The 27658-nt window shown below is 36.7% G+C and overlaps 1 protein-coding gene across 9 annotated transcripts in view; it reads left to right on the forward strand.

Annotated features, from left to right (window-relative positions):
* ATP2C1 (ATPase secretory pathway Ca2+ transporting 1) overlaps nucleotides 1–27658 on the forward strand; it is a 157968-nt gene that overhangs the window by 61091 nt on the left and 69219 nt on the right. For all 9 annotated transcript variants that reach the window (XM_077991005.1, XM_077991009.1, XM_077991006.1 and 6 more), the window contains 6 exon segments: nucleotides 10027–10137; nucleotides 11641–11757; nucleotides 14276–14365; nucleotides 17061–17096; nucleotides 20231–20292; nucleotides 21141–21249. In XM_077991005.1, the coding sequence (XP_077847131.1) occupies nucleotides 10027–10137; nucleotides 11641–11757; nucleotides 14276–14365; nucleotides 17061–17096; nucleotides 20231–20292; nucleotides 21141–21249 (525 nt within the window).

The raw sequence follows: 27658 nt of genomic DNA on the forward strand, positions 1-27658 counted from the left end.
CTTTTTCTTAGTCTAGCAAAGGGTTTGTGAAGTTTGTTTCTTTTCAAAAAACCAACTCAGTGCTTTTTTCCCCTATTTTATTTATTTCTGCTCTGATCTTTTTTATTTTTTTCCTCCTAGCTATAGACTTGGTTCTTTTTTTCTAGTTCCTTAAGGTGTAAAGTTAGATCATTTATTTGAGATATTTTTCTTTTTTTCTGGAAACTGAACTTGAATCTTTTTATTTATTTATATATATATTTTTTATTTCAGTAGTTTTTGGGGAAAGGTGGTTTTTGGTTACATGGACAAGTTCTTTAGTGGTGAGTTCTGAGATTTTGGTGCATCTGTCACCCAAACAGGGTACACTGTTCCCAATGTGTGGTCTTTTATCCCTCACCCCCTCCCACTGTTCCCCCTGAGTTCCCAAAGTCCATTGTATTATTCTTATGCCTTTGTGTCCTTCATAGTTTAGCTCCCGATTATAAGTGAGAACGTATGATATTTGATTTTCCATTCCTGAGTTACATCACTTAGCATAATGGTCTCCAACTCCATACAGGGTGCTGTGAATGCCATTATTGCATTCTTTCATATGACTGAATAGTATTCCATGGTGTATATATATACCACATTTTCTTTATCTACTCATTGGTTGATGGACATTTAGGCTGGTTCCATATTTTTGCAGTTGTGAATTGTACTGCTATAAACATGCATTTGTGAGTGTCTTTTTCATACAATGACTTCTTGTCCTCTGGGTAGATACCTAGTAGTGGGATTGCTGGATCAAACTGTATTTCCAGTTTTAGTTCTTTAAAGAATATCCATACTGTTTTCCATAGTGGTTATACTAGTTTACATTATCACCAGCGTGTAAAAGTGTTCCCTTTTCACCACATCCATGCCAACATCTATTTTTTTTTATTTTAAATTATGGCCATTCTTGCAGGAGTAAGGTGGTATCTCATTGTGGTTTTGATTTGCATTTCCCTGACAATTAGTGATGTTGAGCATTTAAAAAATAATAAAAAAAGTAAATAAATTTATTGGCCATTTGTATATCTTCTTTTGAGAATTGTCTATTCATGTCCTTTGGCCACTTTTTGATAGGATTTTTTTCTTTCTGATTTGTTTGAATTCCTTGTAGATTTTGGATATTAGTTCTTTGTTGGATGCATAGTTTGTGAATATTTTCTCCCACTCTAGGGGTTGTCTATTTACTCTGCTGATCATTTCTTTTGTTCTGCAGAAGATTTTTTAGTTTAATTAGGTCCCATCTGTTTATTTTTTGCTTTTGTTGCATCTGCTTTTATGTTCTTGGTCATGTAGTCTTTACATAAGCCAGTGTCTAGAAGAGTTTTTCTGATGTTCTAGAGTTTTTATGGTTTTGGATCTTAGATTTAAGTAAGCCTTTAGTCTTGAGTTTTTACATAAGGTGAGAGATGAGAATCTAGTTTCATCCTTCACATGTAGCTTGCCAATTATCCCAGCACCATTTGTTGAATAGAGTGCCCTTTCCCCATGTTATGTTTTTGTTTGTTTTGTCAAAGATAAGCTGGCTGTAAATATTTGGCTTTATTTCTGGGTTCTCTATTCTGTTCCATTTGTCTATGTGCCTATTTTTATACCAGTACCATACTGTTTTGGTAACTATAACCTTGTAGTGTAGTTTGAAGTTAGGTAATGTGATGCCTCCAGATTTGTTCTTTTTGCTTAGTCTTGCTTTGGCTGTGTGAGCTCTCTTTTGGTTCTATATGAAATTTAGGATTTTTTTTATTTTTTATTTTTTTTGGTTCTGTGAAGAATGATGATGGTACTTTGATGGAAATTGCATTGAATCTGTGGATTGCATTTGGCAGTGTGGTCCGTTTCATGATACTCATTTTACCCATCCATAAGGCATGGGATGTGTTTCCATCTGTTTGTGTTATATATGATTTTTTTTAGCAGTGTTTTTTAGTTTTCCTTGTAGAGATCTTTCTCCGCCTTGGTTAGGTATATTCCTAAGTATTTAGTTCCCTTTTTTTTTTCCAGCTGTTGTAAAAGGGATGGAGTTTTTTTATTTGATTTTCAGCTTGGTAGTTGGTGTATAGCAGTGCTACTGATTTGCGTACATTGATTTTGTATTCTGAAACTTTGCTGAATTCATTTATCAGATCTAGGAGCCTTTTGATAAGCCCTTAGGGTCTTCTAGGTTGGGTATATGATCATATCATGTTTGAACAGTGACAGTTTGACTTTCCCTGTACTGATTTGGATGCCCATTATTTCTTTCTCTTACCTGATTGCTCTGGCTAAGACTTACAGTACTACGTTGAATAGAAGTGGTGAAATTGGGCATCCTTGTCTTGTTCCGGTTCTCAGGGGGAATACTTTCAACTTTTCCCTGTTCAGTGTACTGTTGGCTGTGGGTTTGTCATAGATGGCTTTTATTACCTTGAGGTATGTCCCTTCTATGCTGATACTGCTGAGGGTTTTAATCATAAAGGGGTGCTGGGTTTTGTAAAATGCTTTTTCTGTATCTATCGAGATAAGCATATGATTTTTGCTTTTAATTCTGTTTATGTTATGTATCACATTTACTGTCCCTGCATCCCTGGTATGAAACCCACTTGATCATGGTATATTACCTTTTTGATAGGCTGTTGGATTCGGTTAGTTAGTATTTTGTTGGGAAGTTTTGCATCTATGTTTATTCAGGATGTTGATCTGTAATTTTCTTTTTTTGTTATATGCTTCCTGGTTTTGGTGTTAGGGTGATACTGGCTTCATAGAATGATTTAGGGAGGATTCCCTCTTTATCTTTAGGAATAGTTTCAGTAACAGTAGTACCAGTTTCTTTGAATGTCTGAAATAATTCAGCCATAAATCCATCTGGTACTGGACTTTTTTTTTTTTTTTGGCAATTTTTTCATTCCTGTTTCAGTCTCACCACTTGTTATTGGTCTGTTCAGAGTTTCTGTTTCTTCCTGATTTAATCTAGGAGGGTTGTATATTTCCAGGAAATTAACCATCTTCTCTAGATTTTCTAGTTTGTGCATGTAAAGGTGTTTATAGTAGCCTTGAATGATCTTTTCTATTTCTGTGTTATCAGTTGTAATATCTCCCGTTTCATTTCTAATTGAGCTTATTTGTCTCTTCTTTTCTTGGTTAATGTTGCTAATGGTCTATTGATTTTGTTTTTTGTTGTTTTTTTTTTTTAAAGGACCAGCTTTTTGTTTCATTTATCTTTTGTAATTTTTTGTTTCAATTTCATTTAGTTCTGCTCTGATCTTTGTTACTTATTTTCTTCTGCTGGGCTTAGGTTTGGTTTGTTCTTGTTCTCTAGTTCTTTGAGGTGTGACCTTAGGTTGTCCGTGCTCTTTCAGACTTTTTGATGTAGACATTTAATGCTATGACCTTTCCTCTTAGCACAGCTTTTGCTCTATCTCAGAGGTTTTGATAAGTTGTGTCACTCTTACCCCTCAGTTCATAGAATTTTAAAATTTCCATTTTGGTTTCATTATTGACTTGAAGTCATCATTCAAGAGAAGATTATTTAATTTCTATGTATTTATGTAGTTTTGAGGGTTCCTCTTGGAATTAATTTCCAGTTTTATTCCACTGTGGTCAGAGAGGATACTTTATATAATTTCTGTTTTCTTAAATTTATTGAGTCTTATTTAGTGGCATATCATATGGTCTGTCTTGGAGAATGTTCCATCTGCTCGTGAAAAGAATGTATATTCTGCAATTGTTGGGTAAAATGTTCTGTAAATATCTGTTAAGTCTATTTGTTGTAGGGTATAGTCTTAAGTCCATTGTTTCTTTCTTGACTTTCTGTCTTGGTGACCTGTCTAGTGTTGTCAGTGGATTATTGAAGTTCCCCCACTATTCTTGTGTTGCCATCTGTCTCATTTCTTAGGCCTAGTAGTAATTGTTTTATAAATTTGAGAGCTCCAGTGTTAGGTGCATATATATTTAGGATTGTGATATTTTCCTGTTGTACTAGTCCTTTTATCATTATATAACGTCCCTCTTTGTCTTTTTTTTTTTTTTGAGACAGAGTCTCGCTTTGTCACGCAGGCTGGAGTGCAGTGGTACGACCTCAGCTCACTGCAACCTCTGCCTCCCAGGTTCAAGCAATTTTCCTGCTTCAACCTCCCGAGTAGCTGGGATTACAGGCACATGCCGCCATGCCCGGCTAATATTTTGTGTTTTTAGTAGAGACGGGTTTTTACCATGTTAGTCTTGAACTCCTGACCTCATGATCCGCCTGTCTCGGCCTCCCGAAGTGCTGGGGTTACAGGCGTGAGCCACCATGTCTGTCCTTCTTTGTCTTTTTAAAACTGTTGTTGCTTTAAAGGCTAGTTTGTCTGATATAAAAATAGCTACTTCTAGGCCAGATGTGGTGGCTCACACCTGTAATCCCAGCATCTTGGGAGGCATAGGTGGTGGATTGCTTGAGGTCAGGAGTTCAAGACCAGCATGGCCAACATGATGAAACCGTGTCTCTACTAAAATACAAAAATCAGCCAGGTGTGGTGGTGGGCGCCTGTAATCCCAGCTACTTAGGAGCCTGAGGTGGGAGAATAGCTGAACCCAGGAGGCGAAGGTTGCAGGATGTCTAGATTGCACCACTGCTCTCCAACCTGGGTGATGAAATGAGACTCTGTCTCAAAAAAAAAAAACAAAACAAAAAACGGTTTTCTCTGGTGCCTCCTTGATTAGCTTAATAATTGGCCTTCTAAATTCTTTTTCTGGCAATTCAGAGATTTCATCTTTGTTCGGATCCATTGCTGGTGAGCTGGTATGATCTTCTGGTGGTGTTAAAGAACCTTGTTTTGTCACATTACCAGAATTGGTTTTCTGGTTCCTTCTCGTTTGGGTAGACTTATGTCAGAGGGAAGATCTGGGATTCAAGGGCTGCTTTCAGTTTCTTTTGTCCAATGGGGTTCTCCCTTGATGTGGTGTCCTTTACCCTAGGAATGGGGCTTCCTGAGAGCCAAACTGTAGTGATTGTTTTTGCTCTCCTGAGTCTAGCCACCCAGTTGAGCTACCGGGTGGGTGCCAGGGTAGTACTGGTGAGTGTCTGTAAAAAGTCCTGTGACGTGATCCGTTTTCAGGTCTTGCAGCTGTGGATACCAGGACTTGCTCTGGTGGAGGTAGCTGGGGAGTGAAGTAGACTCTGTGAGGGTCCTTGGTTGTGTTTTTGTTTAGTGTGCTGGTTTTGTGTTGGTTGTCCTCCAGCTGGGAGTGGTGCTTTCAAGAGCATATCAGCTGTGGTGCTATAGGGAGGATGCAAACTTGCCCTAGAGACACTTGGTCAAGTATTCAGGTTTCTCAGGCAGTGGGCAGGCCCATAGAGTTTCCAAGAGATTATGGATGTTTGTCTTTGGCTACCAGGATAGCTAGAGAAAGACTACAAGGTGGGGGCAGGGATAAGGGTGTCTCAGTCTCTCCTTGGGTGGGCTTACTGCAGCTACTGTTGGAGGGGTGAGGATGTGCTTCCCAGTCCAATGGAGTTATATTCCCAGGGGGATTGTGGCTGCCTCTGCTGAGTCATACAGATCACCAGGGAAGTGGGGGAAAGCTGGCAGTTACAGACCTTACCTTGCTTCCATGCAACCCGTGGTCTTAAAGGCTGGTCTCACTCCCATCATGCCTCCCCAACATCACCCAGTCTTTTTCCAGGCAGCCAGTTACCAGGGCAGATAACTTGCCCCAGATCACAATCCTCCCCCTTGAGAAAGCAAGCGGACTCACAGTTTTTAGGCCTCCTGGAGAACCTGCAGTGGGGATCCAGTTTCTTCAAAGGATCTGTGGATTCTCTTGGCTTTCCTGGTATGTTCCTGTGGTGGTTCTTGTATTGTAGCAAAAGTTCATAAGGTGAGTCTCCACATGTTGCTCTGTCCGTTGGAGCAGGAGGTAAAAGCTAGTCCTGCCTCCTATCCACCATCTTAATTTGAGCATCTAGATAATAGTTTTGAATAACGTGTATCTACCTACAAAGTTCAGGCATGGAACAAGGCAAATAAACACAAAAGGAACACAAAGACTCGATAGCAAAATCACTCCAATGAGGAGACAAAGGTTTTCAGAAAGTACTTGGACTGGAGAGCCTAGGTGATACTAAAACATTAAATAAAATAGTATATCCAAGGCCCAGTATGTGTTATATGGGATAACCAGATTGTTTTAACTGCTCTGGCTAATCCTCATTTCTATAAATATGTAGACAAAAGTAGCACAGCTGTTTAGTAATAACTACCAATATACTGCTTTATCCTTTAAAATGTATCTGCCATACTAGACTCAAACTATTAAAGTTTTGCCACTAAGGCTAGGAATGTCATATGTATGCAGGGATGAGAACCTTATCACTCACACACACACTCACACACCAGGTCTGTCAACCCTTGGGCGTCACCTTCCAACTCTGTGTATTTTATGCATGCAATCTTTATATGTGTTCTTTCACAGTTTTCCTATCATGTGAAACACATTAAACATCTCAACACATTTGCACCTGGTTTTGGTTGCCCAGTAGTAGTCTTGTGTGCAATGAAACCAGTGAACAAGTACACATAATAGGAATTATACCATGTTGGTAGAAAGCAAACATATAAACACAGATGTACAGATTTCACTGGAAATCTCAAGGACCCACCTCTTCAGTCTGTAGCAGAAGTCTACTTGCCACATCAGATTCTTTTACCCTTCACCTCTATTCTTGGACCCCAAAGCAGGACCAGTGATTTTAGTTTTGTACCTGGTGTCCTAAAAATGAATATGGAAAGTTCATAAACGCTATATAAGTACTATGTGAATCTGGTTGAAAACAGGTAAAACAACAAACCTACGTATATTAACTGGTAGTTAAATTCATTTTACAAGAAAACTAGATTTTTTTTAACTTTTTTTTTTGAGGTGGAGTCTCACTCTGTTGTCCAGGCTGGAGTGCAGTGGCGCGATCTTGGCTCACTGCAAGCTCTGCCTCCCGGGTTCACGCCATTCTCCTGCCTCAGCTTCCCGAGTAGCTGGGACTACAGGCGCCCGCCACCACGCCTGGCTAATTTTTTGTATTTTTAGTAGAGACGGGGGTTTCACTGTGTTAGCCAGCATGGTCTCGATCTCCTGACCTCGTGATCTGCCCACCTTGGCCTCCCAAAGTGCTGGGATTACAGGCGTGAGCCACCGCGCCCAGCCTTTTTAACTTTTTAAAATAGAGAAAACAGTATATTCCTTGGGGAAAGGTGAGGGATGAAGAAAACCAGCTCTGGGTAAAAATTATGATGACTGCACCTGGAGTTGATTAGGCCTGCCTAGGAGAGAAACAGGCAACTGCTATACTACTACAGGGTACAGCCACCATCTGAGTCTCAGCAGACCAGTTCACACGCCATGCAAAGTTGCTGTATATTCAAATTGTAAAAATCATCTAGCTTATCATGAAACAAGCTGCATTCATCGTCAGAGACTGTCGGGTCATCATCTCCACCTGCAGACAGAGCTTAAGCAGTGTCTCACCTAGCTTAAAGATGAAAGACTCTTGTTCACTGTTGCCAAAGGGGTTGCTGTTCTGTTTCCTCAGTGAGCTCCCAGAGTTGGTTCCTTCCTTGGGCCCTGTATCTGTTTATGTTCCCGTTTTCTGTCTCTGGCCCCTTTGTACCACCATCAGGGTAGGCAGACTTGGAACAGTTCTCTCCAAATGGGCAGCTTCCATGTTCTTCATTGAAACACCTACATGCCTTATTGCTCTTCATCTCCTTGTATTCCTGAAATGAGTTTCTGCTACCTTCTACTCCACGCAGTACTCATGTGGAATGACAAAGTTAAATATGGCCTGGCATTCTGGGGTGGACTTTACCATCTTTCTTTTCTGTTGCTTAGTACTTCTCCACTTGTGAATACACTTGAGGTAAGTGTGGTTGTAGCTGGAGAGCATCTCAGAGCAGTCCTTTATGTATTTAAAGAGTATGATGCCCCTTTAGTGTTTTATTGTTTATTATATGAAATAATACAATTTCTTACTCTGCAGATTTACAGCTACTTTGAGCCCATGGAATGTCCCCGAAGGGTTTTATGTAAATTGTGTTCAAACGTAGACCCTATCTATGTACCAACTACCAAAGGATTACTTGAGAAGCATTTTATGAGTAAGACTGTCATATTGCATACTGGCTACTAGAGTTAGCAGTTTCCAATATATTATTGATAGAAAAGTAAACATTAATAGGGAATTATCATGAACTGACTTTACTCACCTTGTTTAGTCTTTATTGACCTTGTTGGAACAAAAGTATTAATAGCTGTCATTTGAGCTCTTACTAGTGGTAAGTCAAATGCTGTGTTAGTGTATTTAATCCTCAAACATCTCTGTTTAGCAATATTATCCCCAGGTTATGTATGAAGAAGCTAAGGTTTGGGAAATCTTAGAAATAAGAGATTTTTTTGATCTCTTTGTCACTGCAGGCAGTGTAAATATACTTGATTCTTCTTAATTTTGCTTTATGATCTCACAAGATAAAATAACCATGTCAGCTATTTCAATTCTCATTGTTTTAAGATTTAAATCATTTTGGGGGGAATCTTCTCCAGTGTTTTACTTAGGAATGATTTAGTGAAGTCTTTCCCCTGTCCTAGTTTGTTTTATAGATTTGAAATACGGGCATTTCAGTGTCTCTAAAACCTGTGTGTGGCTTTTGTAAAATTCCTAATCTTTCCTCTAAGTTTTTACATTTCTTAATTATGTAAAAATATTATGCTATAAAATAATTTCAGTAATTCGCAGTAAAGAAAGGTAATCTGTCTCTAGTTTCCTCATATTTATTCATCTATATCTCCTCATTAAAAGTTGAAAAATACTACTGCTGTTTGTTTTAAAGTATTGAAACATCCAACTGTACTTTTTACATAAATAAGATTAGAAAACCTGAATTTGATTGTTCCAGAAACTCAGTCATACTGAGAGAAGATTTTTTTCCTCAGCAATTTACCATTTTTTTGGAGTAATCCATGCAGGCCTCTGTAATGACACTCTAATGTAGTAGAATCTTCTTTGATTTCATTTGCTTAAAGATACTGCTTTAAAAGTTTTAGGGAAATATTTTATCCTAAAAATGTTAATTATCCAAGGTTGAAAAGATCTTACCTGAAAGCTTAAAAACTTGTATCTTGGCAGTAAGATGATCGTTTTAGTTTTCGTATTATTTTAATCGAGTGGATGTGTGGCAATTCAAGTGTTTTCGTCTCTTAAGTTTCAATAGTGGGCAATTTTTGTCCTCCTATTTTCACTCAAAACTTTTTGTCTGTAAAGAATCTCAGCTTAGGACCCAAAGCAAATCTGTATTGAGGATTTATTTCTAGAATTGTGTTAAACAGTTTTTTGTAGATACAGGTATTTACTTACGAAGCTGCATCAAGTAGGTACCTTGATTACTACTATCTCGTGACTATGCTTGTTCACAGCTTTCCCCACCCTTCCCTCCAGCCCCCTTCACTAACCTGTGCATCCTTTGCTTATCTGGTCTCTTTTACTTCTTGTTTTTCTCCTAGTTTGTGAGTAGCTCTTAAAGTCTGACTTGTTGTCATGGTGCGTTGGAAGAGTAGCCAGTTGTCTTTCCTGGGTACATCAGCTATGAGCTGACTGACTAAGAGGAGTAGTTAAAATGGAGAACGCTTAGCTGTACTTTGTCTTGCATGTTAAACATAATGAGTTTAGAGGATTATGATTATTTGTAATCTTCAGGATCTGCTAGACAGGACATCTGTTTTACTTTTTACTCTTATGTTGGTGGAGAAATAGTATGTTTTTCTTTCAATGTGATAATTTTGTGTTCTAGCTGGACACTGATGGCTTAGTTTTTGAAATGTATTTTCTTGAGAAGTAGCATGTGGTTAGTATAAAATTGTCTTTCCTATTAGGACTAGATACATAATTAGTCTGAAATGTTTTTCTAACTGGAAAATTAGTTGCTGTGAACTTTGGGATTTTTATTACTCTAGACTGCATTACACTTGTTTGCTGTATTCGAATATTTTTTCTTTGGTTTTACTTCCTAGGTTGCACGTTTTCAAAAAATACCTAATGGTGAAAATGAGACAATGATTCCTGTATTGACATCAAAAAAAGCAAGTGAATTACCAGTGAGCGAAGTTGCAAGCATTCTCCAAGTAAGTGATTAGTGGGGAGGAAGGGACTAGATGGTATAAAGTCAGTCACTTAGATTCTATAAATCAGTGCTGTCTAATTTAATTTTCTTCAGTGATAAAAATATTCTGTTCTGTGCCGTTCAGCATAGTAGCCACAAGTTGAATTGGACTGTTGAGCTTGACATGGGGTTAAACTTGACAGAATTAAACATGACTTTATGACTTGAAATGTGGCTAGTGTGGTGGAGAAACTGACTTTAATTTAATTTAAATTTATTTAAATAGCTACAGGTGGCTTAGTGGCTACCTGATTGGACAGTGCAGCTCTAGAACATAATAGCATTTCTAGGAACTATATTAGTGCTGTGTAAGGATTTGTTGGATTAGGAAAATAATTAACGTAAGTAGTGGTAGGAGTTTATCTTTTTTTTGATAAGGGTTTTCTAAGGTAAAGTAAAAACTAAGTGTAGGTTTAGAATTGCAAATAATCTATAATTGCTTATATAGGCTCTTTCTGGTTTTCAAAAGTAGTATCTATTGAAACATAAAAAAGATAATATTTTTTATTTTTCCTTCAACAGTCGCATATTTTAGTGATAGCATTAAAAAATGGGTATCCTTTTTTAGTTTTGTTATTGTTGTTGTTATTGTATTTATACTCTGCTTTAAAACCACTTATTTGTAATATGTTTGTTTTGAAGGGCTCCATTATTGGACTGTGTTATAATAACTGTTTGGTCAGGGCAACTATTTTTGGGGTACAGATAATTTTATTCTTTAATAGTTAGAATACTAAATCATGAGAGACAATAACTGAAGGATGTAGGTAGTGTTTATAGAACATAAACTGTTCCAAGAAGAAGTCCATCTTAACTTCCTTACTTTTGAGTAATTTAGGAAGCACAAATTTCAGCATGAAATAATTACACAGTCCAAAAGTAAAAATTAATACCAACCCCAGGGTTTTGATAGGCCCAGAGAACAAGGAAGGCATTTATGGCCCCTTGAACGTTCTTTTGGAGAAACTAATTTTAGAAAACAGCTGAACAACGATGAAAAGGAAAAAGCTAATTAAAATGTACTGTTATGCTTTCTCTAAGTCTTGTGGCTGGTTGTGTTGTTTATTTTTCTCCCTAAATTTGGTTTGGTAAACTCTGCCTTTTTGTTTACATTTTTTTTAAAATCATCAATTTTGTTGAGATATAATTTACATAAAATACAATGTACTTTTTTAAAGTGTACAGTTTGCATTTTGACAAATGTAATCACCACCACCATTAAGATAGAACATCTTTATCACTCCAGAAGGCTCCCCCATGACCCTTTGTAATTAATCTCTCCCTCTCTATGTATCCCTTCTGGCCCCAGGGCCCTAGGCAACCACTGATAGGTTGCTCTCATAATAGACTAGTTTTGACTGTTGTAGTTTCTATAAATATGACCATACTTTATGTTATGTGCTTTTTTGTGCTTTTCTTTTCTGTGCTAACATTTTCAGTAACTTTCATATATAAACTCTAACAGGCTGATCTTCAGAATGGTCTAAACAAATGCGAAGTTAGTCATAGGCGAGCCTTTCATGGCTGGAATGAGTTTGATATTAGTGAAGATGAGCCACTGTGGAAGAAGTATATTTCTCAGGTGAGATACTTTTACTTCCTCTTCTACTGTGTAATTTATTAATACATGGACTTCTGTTATTTAGTTGCTTACTTTGGTGATATTGTTTATGGAGAAAGGAAATAATTTTTAGATTTTTTTACCTAAAATTTTTCATTTTTTGGGTCTTACTGTTAGGTTGGGAATTCCTGTATTTTTAGTATGCAAATCTTAAAGACAACATTTTCCATATGGATATATTACACAAAGATAATACTATTGACAGTAGTGTCCTTGCTGATATCAAACCTACATTATTTAAATGATAGGAATGGCAATATTTTTTAGGGTAATCATGACCAGCTCAGAAAACTAGTAAAAAGTAAGTTAGGTAAGTGAAACTCAAGCTACCTGGGTACAAATTACACCTTCATTTCTTACATCAGTTGTATGGTCTTTATTATCCTCTGATCCTTATCTATAAAATGGTGATGGTAACCTTACAGGAGATAGTTAGCTCTCAGTAGATGATATTTATATTTTTTCATCCCAATTTTTAGGAAAGACTTATTCTAGGCAGTTTTTGTCTTGATAATGATTGTGTTAATGTTAAAAGGTACAGGTTACTAGGATTAGTTTTGAAGTAATTGGGTTGGTTTGCTAAACAAACATTTTTTGCTAAAAATTTCTTTCTAGTAAATGTCTGTGCCTTTTAACCTGCAGTCTTTCTAAAAAGATCTGTGTGTAACTTTTCTTTTCTAAAGTGCCTTTTCTGCTAATGAACTTAAATTTGCCAGGCTTAATTTTGCAAATGAGTTTGTCTAAAGTAGCAACACTGGAATTTTAAAGGTTAGATGAACCTCGTGTGTATCTGTCTTATTTTTATGGAATATTATTTGTATGTGTCTTTGTATTTTCACAGTTACCACATTCCTACATTACCAAGACTTCAGAAAGTATTGACATAGTTTACTCTGGATTTATAAATTGTAATGATTTGACTTATCCCTAGGCAGTATGATTTAATGTTTTACTTTCTTGATCCTGTTATCAAAGCTAGAGCACCTGCCCCTTGGGATGCCTGTGAGAATTAAATAGTGCTTGTAATGTAGTTAAGCACAACCAAACAAATAACAGTCAATAGTCATCGTAATCATAAAGCACTGGGTGACTCTTTCCTCCTCTGCAGCCTGCCATCTATCAAGTGGTGTGCTTAGTAATGTGACACAGCTTTTTCAGGGGAAAATAAAAAAGATCATGGGGCTTGCCCTCAAAGTGTGGTGTTAATAGCTAACATTTTTAAGAACGTTTTTTGGTTTACATGGTGTTTTAATGTACATTCTTAGTTAATCCTTTTAACAGTTCTTTGGTATAATGCTCTGTTTTACCAGATGAAGAATCTGGAGCTTAAAAAGATTAAGGTGACACACAGGTGCCAGCAGCTGGATTCAAACCTAGGTACTCTGACTCAGTCAGGTTTCTGGTTGGTTAGCCCTGAACCATATTGCAGTTGTAGTGTTGTTTTGTTAGGGCGGTTTAACTTATTACTATTTTTTTTAAATCCTCATTAGAATCACTTGGGGAGGGTTAAAAAATGCTAAAACCTGGGCCTTATGCCTAAAGATTTTGATTTAATTAATTTGGTGTGAATCTGGGCATTGGTATTGTTAAAAGTTTCTTATAGGATTCTGATGTGACATGGATTGGGACTTGTTCCAGGGAATGGAACCATAAAGGGACTTTGGAGGTGGTGGCATGTAACCTCAGAGCTATGGTATCTAAGGGCTGGGGCTTTCTGGTGGGACGGATTCTTTGTAGCCTAGTCAGTTACTTCGCAACTTTGACAGTGATGTAACACTTTAGCAGAGGAAGAGATTCTAACATCAGAGCTTCAAGGAATAGAATGTCCAACTGGAAGAATTTGGGGTTGACTCTGGTGTGAGGTCATTTAAATGCTTTCTGATCAGGTTGATGCTATAGTCCTTTTCTTTAGATATGATTTTCTCCGGTAGCTAGAAACCAGGAAAGCTAGCCTTGAGGAAAATCTTCAGTTTCTTTTGTGGAGAGGAGGAAATTTTTCTGTGATATGTGAGTCAGCCACAAAATTGTAATCTATACCAATGTACTTACTTGAGAAATGTTTGAATCTCAGTGTTCTATTCAGTATTTAACCTAAATTTTTAGCTTAAATATCATCTTCTGCTTTTTCTAGCCTCAGTAGAAATTCAGAACAGCTATATTTATTAAATTAATATACCAAAAATTGCTGTATACTATAAGGAATTGGTTAATTCTTAGTTTTAAGTATTGTTATTTAATTTTCTTTTTTTTTTTTCTCTGAAAAGGAACTGTTACAAAGCTTTTAAACATAGTTAAGTATAAACTTTTTTTTTTTTTTTGTTAATTGAAGAGATACATAAAATAAACCAAGTATAGACTTTTGTAATTTTCCAGTCATACTCTTATGGTTTTTTTTTCTTTTTTTTTTTTTTTAAAGCCTTTGCTGAGCGAACTGTCATGTACAAAACTGTGTTGAATTGCTGTTTGTTTTTACTTTCAGTTTAAAAATCCCCTTATTATGCTGCTTCTGGCTTCTGCAGTCATCAGTGTTTTAATGCATCAGTTTGATGATGCCGTCAGTATCACTGTGGTAAGAAAAAAATTACCTATTTTTGATCTGTTGAGTAAGTGTATAAATTGAGATTGGTTTTTATTTTGGAAAATAAATTGAGAAATGCTCTCAGATTTTTTTCAGTGTCCAAATTCTGCTTTAATTTTATTCTTTTTGTTGAGACAGTTTCTTCTTCTATTGCCTAGGCTGGAGTGCAGTGGTATAGTCATGACTCATTGCAGCCCCAAACTCCTGGGCTCAAGCTGTCTTCTGCCTCAGCATCCTGAGTAGCTGGGACTACAGGTGTATGCTAACACCCCCAGCAATTTTACAAAATTTTTGTAAAGACAGGGTCTTGCTATGTTGCCCAGGCTGGTCTCAAACTCCTGGCCTCAAGTGATCCTCCCACCTTGGCCTCCCCAGAGTGTCAAAATTACAGGTGTGAGCAACTGGCTTAACTTCTGCTTTTATTATAGTTACAGTAATTTTGAGTAATGTTCAAAAGTCTGTGACTAGCACACATGAAAATTCTTTAGCAATCTGATAATTTTCACAGATATGAAATTTTATAATTATCTGATTAAATTTTAAATTTCTTTCACTTTGCAGTTGAGAATATATTTTGACTAGTTGTGAACTAAAGCCTGACATGTGGAATTAAAAATATTTCTTACAGTGCATGCTGTATTTACTGCATACATATACTATAGATGATTTTATTCTTTCTAGCTAGGTTATTCTAGCTTTCATTGAACTATTTTCTCATCTTTTTCCTTTTTGCCCCCTATCATTGTTATATAAAAAATTTGTAGCAAGTAAAAGCACTATGTTATGCTTAAGAACACTGTAGCTATTATTGAGGAGTTGCAGCTCTTGAACTATTTTGCTTGCAGTCTCCCAGAAATCCCTGAGACCTGTTCAAGGGGTATGTGTGGTCGCAACCATTTTAATAATACTAGAACATTATTTGTCTTTTAATTATAGACTTTTGGCATTAATGGCACGAAAACATTGGTGGGTGAAATTGTTAGGGCCTTAGCACAAATCAAAGTAATAGCACCAAACTTTGTTAACAGTCCTTGTTTTCTTTCATGTTTCTCTTAAGAGTGTTCTTGATAAAGCAGTAAAAATTAATTTTATTAAATCTGGACCCTTGAGTACATACCTTCGTAGTAATTTGTGTAATGAAATGGGAAATATGCATGAAACTCTTTTGTATATTGAAATACAATGGTTGTCTTAAGGAATGGTGATTATTGTGAGGCAAACTAGCCGTGTACTTGAGAGACTGACTCACAGACAAACTATGGGTGTTAGGACTTGGGTAACCAGCAGATTCTTATTTTTGAAAGTGAGTTAAATGAGCGAATCAGACCAAGGAAAGGCAACTGGCAGAATTTGTTGCTAATGATAAAATTCAGATTTTCAAGCAATAATTACTGAGTTTTGGAAAATTTGTATGCACTCCTATGGGCTGGATAGTATCCCAGTATTTAAGACTTTATTCCAATATTAGATCAGTAGTGATTTCAACAAATGTGTGTTTTTAAAAAAAAATTGTTAAGAAATGTGGTAATCTTGGGAAACATTTGGGGAATCTTGGGAAAGATTTGAATAACCAAGTGAACCAATATTTCCCAGAAGACCAATGCATGATGTTACAAAATCTGAAATGGTAAAAGATCCGTTCAAATGCAAGATAGGTCAATGGATTTTGATATAATAGATTATGAAAAGTTCATCCATACAGTTTTATATCCTACATTGTAGATTACCTTTAAGTAACTAGCACTTGTTGAGTTTTGGTGTAGTAGCTAAGAAGAATATCCACAATCTTCTGAAAAATCTGTTAAAATACTCCTCCCTAGGCTGGGCGCGGTGGCTCATGCCTGTAATCCCAGCACTTTGGGAGGCCGAGGCAGGCGGATCACGAGGTCGGGAGATTGAGACCATCCTGGGTAACACAGTGAAACCCCGTCTCTACTAAACATACAAAAAAAAATTAGCCGGGTCTGGTGGCGGGCACCTGTAGTCCCAGCTCCTTGGGAAGCTGAGGCAGGAGAATGGCGTGAACCCAGAAGGCAGAGCTTGCAGTGAGCTGAGATCATGCCACTGCACTGCAGCCTGGGCGACAGCTCAAGACTCTGTCTCAAAAACAAAAACAAACAAACAAAAAAATATGCTCCTCCCTAAAAAAAATAAAAAATAAAAAATGCCCCTCCCTTTTCCACCTTATCTGTATGAGGCTGGATTTTCTTCATACACCTTAGCCTGAACAGTATGTTATAGTAGATGGAATACTAGCTTTCTCTAAAACACTGCTGTTTTTCTCACAATTTTTTTTGGAAAATTTATTTTTCATAAAGTTATTTGTGTTAACATGTAATGAGGTTTAAATTTTTTTAGATAAGTAGAAATGAAAACTATTTGAAAAATTTAATATGGTAAATATCAGTATATATAACCCACTTAAACAAAAGCCTAGTCCTCAATTTGTGAGAGCGTAAAAGGGCCCTGAGATCAAAAAGTTAGAGAAGCTGCCCTGGTAATGGCAAGCCACTGTAAACTGTTGGCTGCTTCCCCCACAGGCCTTAAGGTAAAGTGATTTTTTTCTCCAGCTGATCTCAGTGTTTAAAATCTGTTGTTGTGGGACTGCAGATAGAGAAATAAAATAACAGTTAACAGTTACTTCTCAAGTTAATGTCTGATTTAAAAGCCTGTTTCTTTTGTTTAGGCAATACTTATCGTTGTTACAGTTGCCTTTGTTCAGGTAAGTACTCTATTTTGCCAACATGAAAATGGTGTGTTAATTGCTTAAAAATCAAGGTGTCTTGTTTTACCGGTAAAACCTACTGCTATTGGGGGGTTGTAATGCCCATCAGAACAACTTATTCTTTGTTTTCGAAATAATTTCAGATACAGACAACTCTTCAGGGAAGCTTGTGGTGGGACTAAGGAACTGCTTTCATTTAGGTAGTAAGATGAAGAAAATCTAGTTTTTTATTTGATAATGTTAAGGATAACTGAAGCAGATGGAAACAAAAAGCATAGTAATAGAAATAAAATCCAGCAGTAAGCTTTTTTATTTTTTCAATTAAAAAATTAGACCAGAGTTTATAGTTTTTTAACAGTTATGTTTTGATACCTACTAGAGCTAAGTCTAGATGAAACAAAAAAGTGTAGAATTAAAAGGTCGATCTATTATGTACCATTTGAAGAAAATTCCACAGGTTTCTGTGACTGATTCCCTTAGCCAAATGCTATACTTGTGTGCCGAATTTATTGCCTAACCTTATTTTATTTTTGAGTCTTTTTTGAGGAATTAAAATGGTTCTACTCATCGTTGGCATGACCTCCTCTCCCCTCCCTTTAAAACAATTTATCGTTCCTCCACAAAAGGGGTGTTGTGATCTGGATCAAAGTAATTGAAACAGTAAATAAAACGTTTGTAAAGTAGCCCCTTTTAAAAATTACTATGAATAATGTGGAGATAATGTCAAGATTTCTTTTAATAAGTACAGACATAAACAGAAATGTAGGCTTTTTTATGTTTATTTAAATATCTGAAGCTTCTGTAGATTTTAGAACAGTGTTTCACAATATCAGCAGATTTCTTTTTTAGCTAAAACATGGTTAACAAGAATAGAATTATTCTAGCTTAGGGAAAAATGTAATACTGTTGTATAAGCCTGAAGTTCATGCTGTTTTGAATCTGAAGCCTATTCGTTGAGTGACTATGGTTGTTCTTACATCTATGATTTATTACGTGGATATTTCTTTTCACTATCCCAGCCTCTCAGGGTAATCTCTAACATAGTTGTTACTAGTTCTGTAGTAACCCAGTGTGGAAAGCCAGTTGGAATCAGATTGTTTGCAGCAGGTTTGTGACTATCAGGGTTCCGCTTTTAGGGGAATCTTCTTGCTTAGACAAATGTTGCCCATGGTCAGGTGGAGCTGGTTAGTCTAGCATAGGTCATTTCAGGCTAAGCATTATTCAAGGCAGCTCTTCATTCAGCCAAGTGAGTGGTATGACCCACTGGATGACTGGACCTTCTTGTGTCTTTAAGAATGTGTCAGATATGTGGAGTGCTCTACTTCAGAAGGATTCCTGCAAATAGTATCACTATGTATGGAAGACCTTAGTACCTTGTTCTCTTTGATCACTAGAAAGCCCCTGCTTTCAAAAAACACCACAAAACTGTGATTTTAACATAAGTCAATATGGAATTTTACACAAGACAGTGTTGTTATATACATTAAATGCTATGGCTGAGACTATTAAATGTCTTCATGATAGGTACATTTGATGGAAACCTCACAAAAGGATGAAAACTTTATAAAAAGCCTGTTTTCAAATTGCTAGGTCTGATTCTTACACACATGTGACCCATCACCAAATATGCCTGTGAAACTAGCAAAATAATCTATAAACAAGTAAAAATCCTCTCCAAAAAGATCCTATTGTCAGTTGAACTTATCATAATGCTTTAATCAAAAAGCTCTTTATCAAAAATGTATAAAAAATTCTTAATACTTTATCATTATTTGGTATTTGTGCTATATTACCTGTGTCTTAAGAGTGCTTTTTATATTCCTTTTTATATTTATGTTCTCCCTTTTTCCCGTGTGTCTTTGTAATCCCCATTTCCCACACCACTGTACTTCTTCCCAGCCATAAAAATAGCTAATTGTTTTAAATGGTCATAATGATGTCACCTTACAGTAAATTTGAAAAATGACTTTTAGGCATTTATTAGGTTTTAGGTGGTATGTTTAATGATCATTTTGATAGAGAGGTATCTGTATAATTTTAGGGAGTAGAGGCTAAGAAACCAGAAGAGATAGGTAAAGATTGGGCAGCATCTATGTCATTTATTACTGGGATCTAGGATTGGTGGGTATTTTCTAGCATATTACAGAATTTTGGGGTAAACTTCCAAATTCTTTAATATCCTTCGTGTGTTTGGGGTGTTGTCTTATGATTTTTACATTTGTAGATTTTCCTTATATTTGTCACTCTAAGATTAAGTAGAGACTGATTATGTTCTAAGTTATTCTTACATAGCCTTGAGTTTTCTATTTGAAGTTTGTGATGGATAGGACATTTTGACTGGTATTAGCACTGCAATCATTTCAAAACACTCCCAACCTTTCTACCTCCACTATTTGCCTCTCCCTCTTTTGACTTTAGATTAGAAGATTCTTTTGCTTACTGCAGACATGAGGCAAAAATAGCAGTGATGTGTGATGCAAGACTGCTCATGGAAATGTGGACTAAGTAGTAGTGTGAGTTGAAGGATGTTTCTGACCCTCAGCTATTTGTTATCTGGATTGAAGAAGGCTGGAAATCACATTGTTAGAACTCCTGAGAATTTTCCCTTTTGGATACACAGTTTGAATGGGAACTGAGTCTGTCAGTATAGAGCCAACCACATCTTATTCCTTGTTTATCCCATGTTTGTTCTAAGCAAACTTACTTTGTAAACCACTGCTGTTAGCATGGGCTTAAATCCCTAAAGCAAATGTTGTTTACAGTTAATTTTCTTTGACTTCTGTGGTCATTAGACAGTTAACATAAGAGTATCTAAATTTTAAGGCTCAATAACCTAAAACTTTTAATGACTCAAATTATGTACTCTTTGGACATACTAGTCAGTTTTCATCTTTTTTCTAAATAACCTTAGGTTTGTACATTGAATATTAAAGTGTAAAACTGAGAATATTTAATTATCAAAATTGATCTCTACAATTTAACATTTTAAAATAAGGGACAAGCTTTTCTGGGTAAGAATATAAGCACAAGTAAAGGAAAAGATGAGAATTGGGGGAAATTTTAAAATAATGATTGAGATGGAATATATTCATAGGAACAAAATTAAATTCTACTTTTTTTTGTTTGAATAGGAGTATCGTTCAGAAAAATCTCTTGAAGAATTGAGTAAACTTGTGCCACCAGAATGCCATTGGTATGATCCTTTTTTTGGTATGGATTTCCGCTCCTTTAAAAATAGAAGTTGAATGTGACTAGTACCGTATGTATTGTTATCCTCACTTTGTCTGAACATAAGGAAGACACTATTAATCTGACACAAAAAGTTCCTGGTCTCATTAATGTAGCAAAACTGTACCATTGAAAACTTTAAAGTCTGAGATTCTTGAGACATGGATGTATTTAACAGATTTTTTATTTTTTTTTGAGACATAGTCTGGCTCTGTCACCCAGGCTGGAGTGCAGTGGCACAATCTCGGCTCACTGCAAGCTCCACCTCCTGGGTTCACGCCATTCTCCTGCCTCAGACTCCTGTGTAGCTGGGACTACAGGCGCCCACCACCAAGCCCAGCTTATTTTTTGTATTTTTAGTAGAGGTGAGGTTTCACCATGTTAGCCAGGACGGTCTTGATCTCCTGACGTCGTGATCCACCTGTCTCGGCCTCCCAAAGTGTTGGGATTACAGGCGTGAGCCACAGTGCCTGGCTGTATTTAACGGATTGTGTGTGTGTGTGTGTGTGTGTGTGTGTGCGCGTGCGCGCGCACAAGTATGTGCTAAACAGTGTTCTGGGTATAGAGATTCACAATCAAACAGACCCAGGTGATTCAAAAGGTTGCTTCCATTTGCACATTTTACATTTGAACAAGTAATTCGTTTTTCAAGTGATTTTCTGTCATCTTGGCATCTTAATTGTTTAGAAACAATCTTTTTCTTGGTTCTTATATTTGCCTTTTCCTCAGACAAGCCTACTGGAAATAATTTTTTAAGATTAAGTTGCATGAATTTTTTTTTTTAACCATGGTTGTTTCTATTTCATGTTACAGTGTGCGTGAAGGAAAATTGGAGCATACACTTGCTCGAGACTTGGTTCCAGGTGATACAGTTTGCCTTTCTGTTGGGGACAGAGTTCCTGCTGACTTACGCTTGTTTGAGGTAAGTTTGGGGATCTGATTGTAATAAGTGAAAATACGTGGATGTAGATTAAAGGCTAAACATTGCCAGTTTTAGGGAATTAACACATAGTTGATTTGAAACATTTGGTATTCTACTTTAAAATGTGACATATATAAACTTTTTTTTTTCCTTAAAATATATCTGTCTCTAGCATCTTTTGAGGTGTCTGTTTAGTCAATCAGCAGATCTTTATAGAAACCTGCATGTTAGGGACTGTGGGAGATACAAAGATGATATGATAGAATACTTGTGACTAGGGAACATACTATGTGTACATAAATTACTCACCATAAAATAGAACTCAGTAATTGAGTAAGAGAAGTTCAAAGAATAGGTTATAGACATTTAAAGAAGGGAGAGGTTCCACCTGATTTGAATGGGATCAGAATATGCCTCAGACCACATGGCTTTGACAGTGATAACTGAAGAGTAGTACTGGACAAAGATGGGGAAGACAATGAAGCAACACCATTCAGATCACTATAAACATTACAGTGTATGAAACTCTGCTGGGATATGGTAAGGATAGAAAATGTGTGATGGAATCAGATTTCAGAGGCCTTGGATACTAGGCTTAATTTCAGATTTTTTTGGTTAGGAATTACATTTTGAGGCTCCTGTGCAGTAGGCAAATAATGTTATCCTTAGTCTGGCTACAGTGTGTAGAATAGATTGAAGAACTGGAAAATGGTTTCAGAACCCGTTAGTATGCAGGTCTTATCCACCATTGGAATTAAGCTGTTTGTTAACACCTACAGAGCGGTCAGTCTTTAAATACTATGGCCAAAAGTTTGAGTGTTCTCATAGATGCTATAGAAGGCCTGAAAAACCTTTCAGACTATAGTGAGAACAAACTTGGCTTAATCTTTAAGCAGAGGCCTTTTTTCCAAATATTTGAAATTTATCCTTAGAAAGCTAGTGGATTGCTTTAATTGGGTGACCAGGAATAATTGACAATATTGCAAGTGCTATTAATTTTACTTCATTATCTTTTTTTGTTCTCTTTGAGGTCTTTTTAATGTTAATTCTTTTCCACTCTTCCCCTTTCCTTCAGTACCTAATATTTTGTCGATGACAATACTTTGAATTATTCTTCCTCAGAGATTAAGTAGTCTTGTCACTTGGCATAAATTATCTTCCCCCTCCCCCAGAAAACCCTAATTTCAATTCATGGAGTTGATGCCATTCTTTATTCTGGGCTGCTTCTCTTCCAGTTGAGAAGCAGAACTTCTCATTGGGATAGTTAGAAGACGGTGTTTCCCGTTTGCATGGTTCGAGAAGTATAATGATAGAAGCTTCAAGACACCATTAGGGCTTGCTAAAACTATTTTAGGGTTTTCATTTAACTAAGAGTTGATTGACTTGACAGTTAATTATTTCAAAGTTCACATGTAAACAGGAAAGAAAACCTGTCAGTATGGATTAGTATGTATTTTATCTACTCAGCAAATATATATTGAAGACATTATAAATTTTTTATTTTATTTTTATTTGTTTTTGAGACTGAGTCTCACTCTGTTGCTCAGGCTGGAGTGCAATGATGCAATCTCAGCTCACTGCAGTCTCCATTTCCCTGGTTCAAGCAATTCTCCTGCCTCAGGCTCCCAAGCAGCTGAGATTACAGGTGCCTGCCACCATGCCTGGCTAATTTTTTAGTATTTTTAGTAGAGACGGGGTTTTGCCGTGTTGGCCAGGCTGGTTTTGAGCTCCTGACCTCAGGTGATCCACCTGCCTCAGCCTCCCAAAGTGCTGGGATTACAGTCGTGAGCCACCGCTCCCAGCCGACATTGTGAATTTAATAAGAATTGTAAGCATATGTCTTGTGGAGTAATTTATTAGTTATTATTGTTTTCCCCGTACTTGTTAACTTTGCAAGCACTTCATCAGCACATTTTATTCTGCAGTACTGTAGTTAGGTTGATTTTGTTCTAGTTAATCCACTTTTACAGATATAGTTGAATATTTTTTATTCTCTCTACCTTAATTCTGCCCTATTTGTTTTGCCTATTACCTGGTACCCCAAACAGACTTTTGCAACTACTTTGACTGCAGATTGAAATAACCTTCTTTAAAGAGTTGGGGATCTTTTATCCTGCATCTAAATTTAAATGTACTGACTTAAGATATAGGCTGATAAAGTCAGTTTCTCTTCTGGACGTAGAAGCTGCTAGATTTTTGAAATTAAATTGGCTTATTGGAGTTTTGTTGGCTCAGTTTGGCTGTGGTGAGCTTTGGATAATTTTGTAAGGCTAGCTGGTCATTTAATACTACTGTATGAAATAAACTGTCATTTAGGGTTTAAAGGAACCAGAAAACTCCTTAGTCAGCTTTGGGATATCATTAATTTCCTCCAAAGCACATAGATTTCACTTTAGAGAAAGCAAGTGAACTTCTGCTATGTAGTTAGTTCCCTTACAGACTAGGCCTAAAGCCAGGGTTGCAACTTCAGTGTCATCATTTTGCAACTGTCATAAATTTTAGTGCTTTCAGATTTTGACTGTAAACTTGCCTGGGTCCTCAGCAACTTCTTGTTAGCGCATTCAGTGACCTGACTGCTGTGCAACTTTTGTCTGGTACAACTTTTATCTTCATAAGCTGTGTCTTAACTTGGGCTGCTTTTAACAAAATACCATGCCATTTATTTTTCACAGTTACGGAGCCTGGAAGTTCAAGGTCAAGGTCTGGCACGGTTTGGTTTCTGGTGAGGACCCTTGCTAGCTTGAGATGGCTATCTTCTTGCAGTGTCCTCACGTGGCAGAGACACCAATTTCTCTCTCTTCCTCTTATACAGCCACTAATGGCATCATTAGGACTACTTCATGACCTCATCTAACCCTAATTACTTCCCAGGGCCCCATCTCCAAATACTATAACGTTGACTGTAGAGCTACAGCACATGACTTTTTGGGATACATAGTTAAGACTGTAACAGGTTGAGACTGCCATTTTGTTTATACTTTTTAAAGACTAATATTGATAACCTAAGGAATTGTGTAGTTTTCCCCTTTCCTGTATCAGGTTTTCAGAAGCCAGTGGTTGAGTCAAGATAGTTTTCCCATGGTATCCACTAGGGATCGGTCCTAGTAGATCCACAGAGAGCAAAATCCAAAGATGCTCAAGTCCCTTATGTACAATTGAGTAGTATTTATATATAACCTTTGCACATTTTTCTGTATACTTTAAATCATCTCTAGATTACTTATAACTCCTAATAAAATATAAATGCTATGTCAACGGTTGTTATACTGTATTTAAAAACTTTTATATTGTTTTTTACTGTTGTATTTTTTGTATTTTTTAAATTATACTTTGAATATTTTCCGCCTGTGATTGGTTGAATCCACTGCTACAGAGGGAGGACTGTATGGTTGGTGGCAGTGGCGTTTCCAGCAGGAGCTTGAGAGGCATTGATGGAGCTAGGACAGTAAAACTTAGAGAAATTGAGCTTTGGGCATGTTCTTTGTTTTTTTTTTTCCCCCTAAGGGTTTTTATTTTAACTTTTAGTGTTATTTGAGAAGAGGCACCACTGGCCAGTTACTTGATGATAACCAATGGATTGGTCAGACAGTGACTTTAGATGAAGCAATCTTATTGACTGTGTATGCATGGATAACAGTACATTTTATTTTTATTTTTATTTTATTTTTTATTATTATACTTTAAGTTCTAGGGTACATGTGCACAACGTGCAGGTTCGTTATATATGTATACATGTGCCATGTTGGTGTGCTGTACCCGTTAACTTGCATTTGCATTTACATTAGGTATATCTCCTAATGCTATGGCTCCCCACCCCGCCCATGACAGGCCCTGGTGTGTGATGTTCCCCACCCGGTGTCCAAGTGTTCTCATTGTTCAGTTCCCACCTATGAGTGAGAACATGCGGTGTTTGGTTTTGTGTCCTTGTGATATTTTGCTCAGAATGATGGTTTCCAGCTTCATCCATGTCCCTACAAAGGACATGAACTCATCCTTTTTTATGGCCACGTAGTATTCCATGGTGTATATGTGCCACATTTTCTTAATCCAGTCTATCATTGAACAGTACATTTTGCCTTTGTGAAAACAGCATATTTTTGATATTGTTCCAGGTAAAGTCTATATCAATATTTGATTAAAGAACTCTTTGTAAGAAAAAACAATGTGAGGGTCAGATGAAAAAAGGTTGTGGTTTTTTTTTGTTTGTTTGTTGTTTTGTCTTATGAAAATGTTTTACCTCTCTGAACTATAACTTTCTAAGCCCAATAATACATTGCTTGAAATGATAGCAAGATTTTCTTTCACTTGAAGTTCTGAATAAGTCCTTTGACACTTTGCTTTGTGGTTCATATGCGTACAGTTGGCCCACATCATTTTTTTAAACCTGTTTATGATCTGATGATTTTCTAAATGTATCAGACTCCTTTCAGAGAATTACCACTTGGGCTAGCAGCCAAGATTAAGCTGTTTTTATGATACTGGATTACCAGGCCATTTTAATCTGGGCAGAAAGGTTAGTTCTGTTAGGAGTCAGCATCTACTGAGGCCAAGCTCAGGAATTCGAACTTAAGAACACGCCAGTGGGCATTATATTGTGAGCCATTTTTCAATCTCATGAATCCTTGTACTTTGTTATAGTATAGCAGTTTGGCTCAGTGAGTAGTTTTTGGTGTCTTCAGGGCTTGCTCCTTTCTATTCCCTAGTTCTAAGGAGAAGTAAAAACCAAAGATAATGGGCATGATTGAGCCAGCACAGATATACTTTGGCTACCTGCCACCTGAAGGAGTCAGAAATAATCTCCTTGACTGGAACCCCATGTAGCCATTATGTTTGTATTTGTGAGGCTCACATTATTGCACCGTCTGTTGTTAAGACCCACTAACAAGCAGCTTCCTCCACGTTGGGTAAATCCATTACCAGAGCAATCATTCTGTGTCAAGCATTCTGATTTCCTGAGTTAATAAAATACATGTTCCATTTACTCAATGAAAAAATATTCTGGTAAAACCCAGGTTACAATTCTGATTTGGTTTGGTATGCTTTTTCAAAAAAATAATCTTTTCAAATATTTGATAAAATGTAAGCATATAGTGATATTTTAAATTTACTTATGTTGGTAATGAAGCTAATTTAGGCAATTGTAATCCATTTCTTAGGAAATCGGTCTGTTATGAAACCATTTTCACCATTTAGCACATATTTGAAAACCATGTACGGCACATTGTACCAGGCTTCAGGGCTTAGAAGTGAAAAAGATAGTTTGTGCCCTCCCCATTGGCAGACACCAACTTGCAAACAACTGTGATTCAAAGAATGATACGTGTCTGCTCATGAAATGAATTGACCATGTGAGCTTAGGCAAGCCACTTGATTTTTTCAGGCCTGTTCTGTCACTGTGACATAGAGTTGCCCTAGAGCAATGCATTCCAACTTCTAATGTGCATAGGAGTCAGCTGGGCTCTGTTTTGGCAGGTGTGGGGTGGGGCCTGAGATTCTGCATACTTAACCAGCTTTTAGACCATGCCAAAAGCTCTAGTCCATCCACCACATTTAAAAAAAAAAAACATATTAAAACAGCTTTATTAAGATATAATGTGCATATCATACAGTTCACATATTTAAGGTGTATCCTTCAGTGGTTTTCAGTATATTCACAGTTGTACACCCATCACTACCATCTAATTATAGAGCATTTTCATCACTCTCAAAATAAAACCCTTACCTTTTAGCTTTCATTCTGTATTTTCCCTGCCTCTAGCAGCCACTAATCGCTTGCCACTGAAATACATTTGCCTATTCTGGACATTTCATATAAGTAGAATCACATAATATGTAGTCTTTCATGTCTGGCCTCTTTTATTTAACATAATGTTTTTAGGTACTCCATTCAAGTATGTCATTGTTTTTTACTGCCAAAGAATTTTCCATTGTAAGGATTTATATCACATAGTTGGTGAATTTAATCCATTTACACTTACAGGGATTGCTGATAGGAAAGGACTTCTGTTGTTACTTGTTTCCTATTTGCGTTATCTTTTTATGTTCCTCAATTTCTCCATTGTGCCCTTCTTTGTGTGTGTTTTTTTTTACACCCCTCTGATTGATTTTTTTTTTGATGTACCTTTTTTATTTCCTCGAGTTCTTTTCTCTGCATACTTTTTACTTATTTTCTTAGTGATTACATGTGGATTACAGTGAACATCCTAATCTTATAACAGTTTAGTTTGAAGTGATACCAACTTTGCTTCAGTAGCATACAAAATTGTACAGCCCACACCTCCCTCATCTTTGTTATTGTTGCAAATGACATCTTTATGCATTCTGTGCCCATTAATATAGATTTATAAGCATTTTATGCATTTATACATTTTTAATTATATAGGAAGCAAACACAGGAGTCATGAACTCA

This window comes from Macaca mulatta, chromosome 2, assembly GCF_049350105.2.
Source record: "Macaca mulatta isolate MMU2019108-1 chromosome 2, T2T-MMU8v2.0, whole genome shotgun sequence".
Classification (NCBI taxonomy): Eukaryota; Metazoa; Chordata; class Mammalia; order Primates; family Cercopithecidae; genus Macaca; species Macaca mulatta.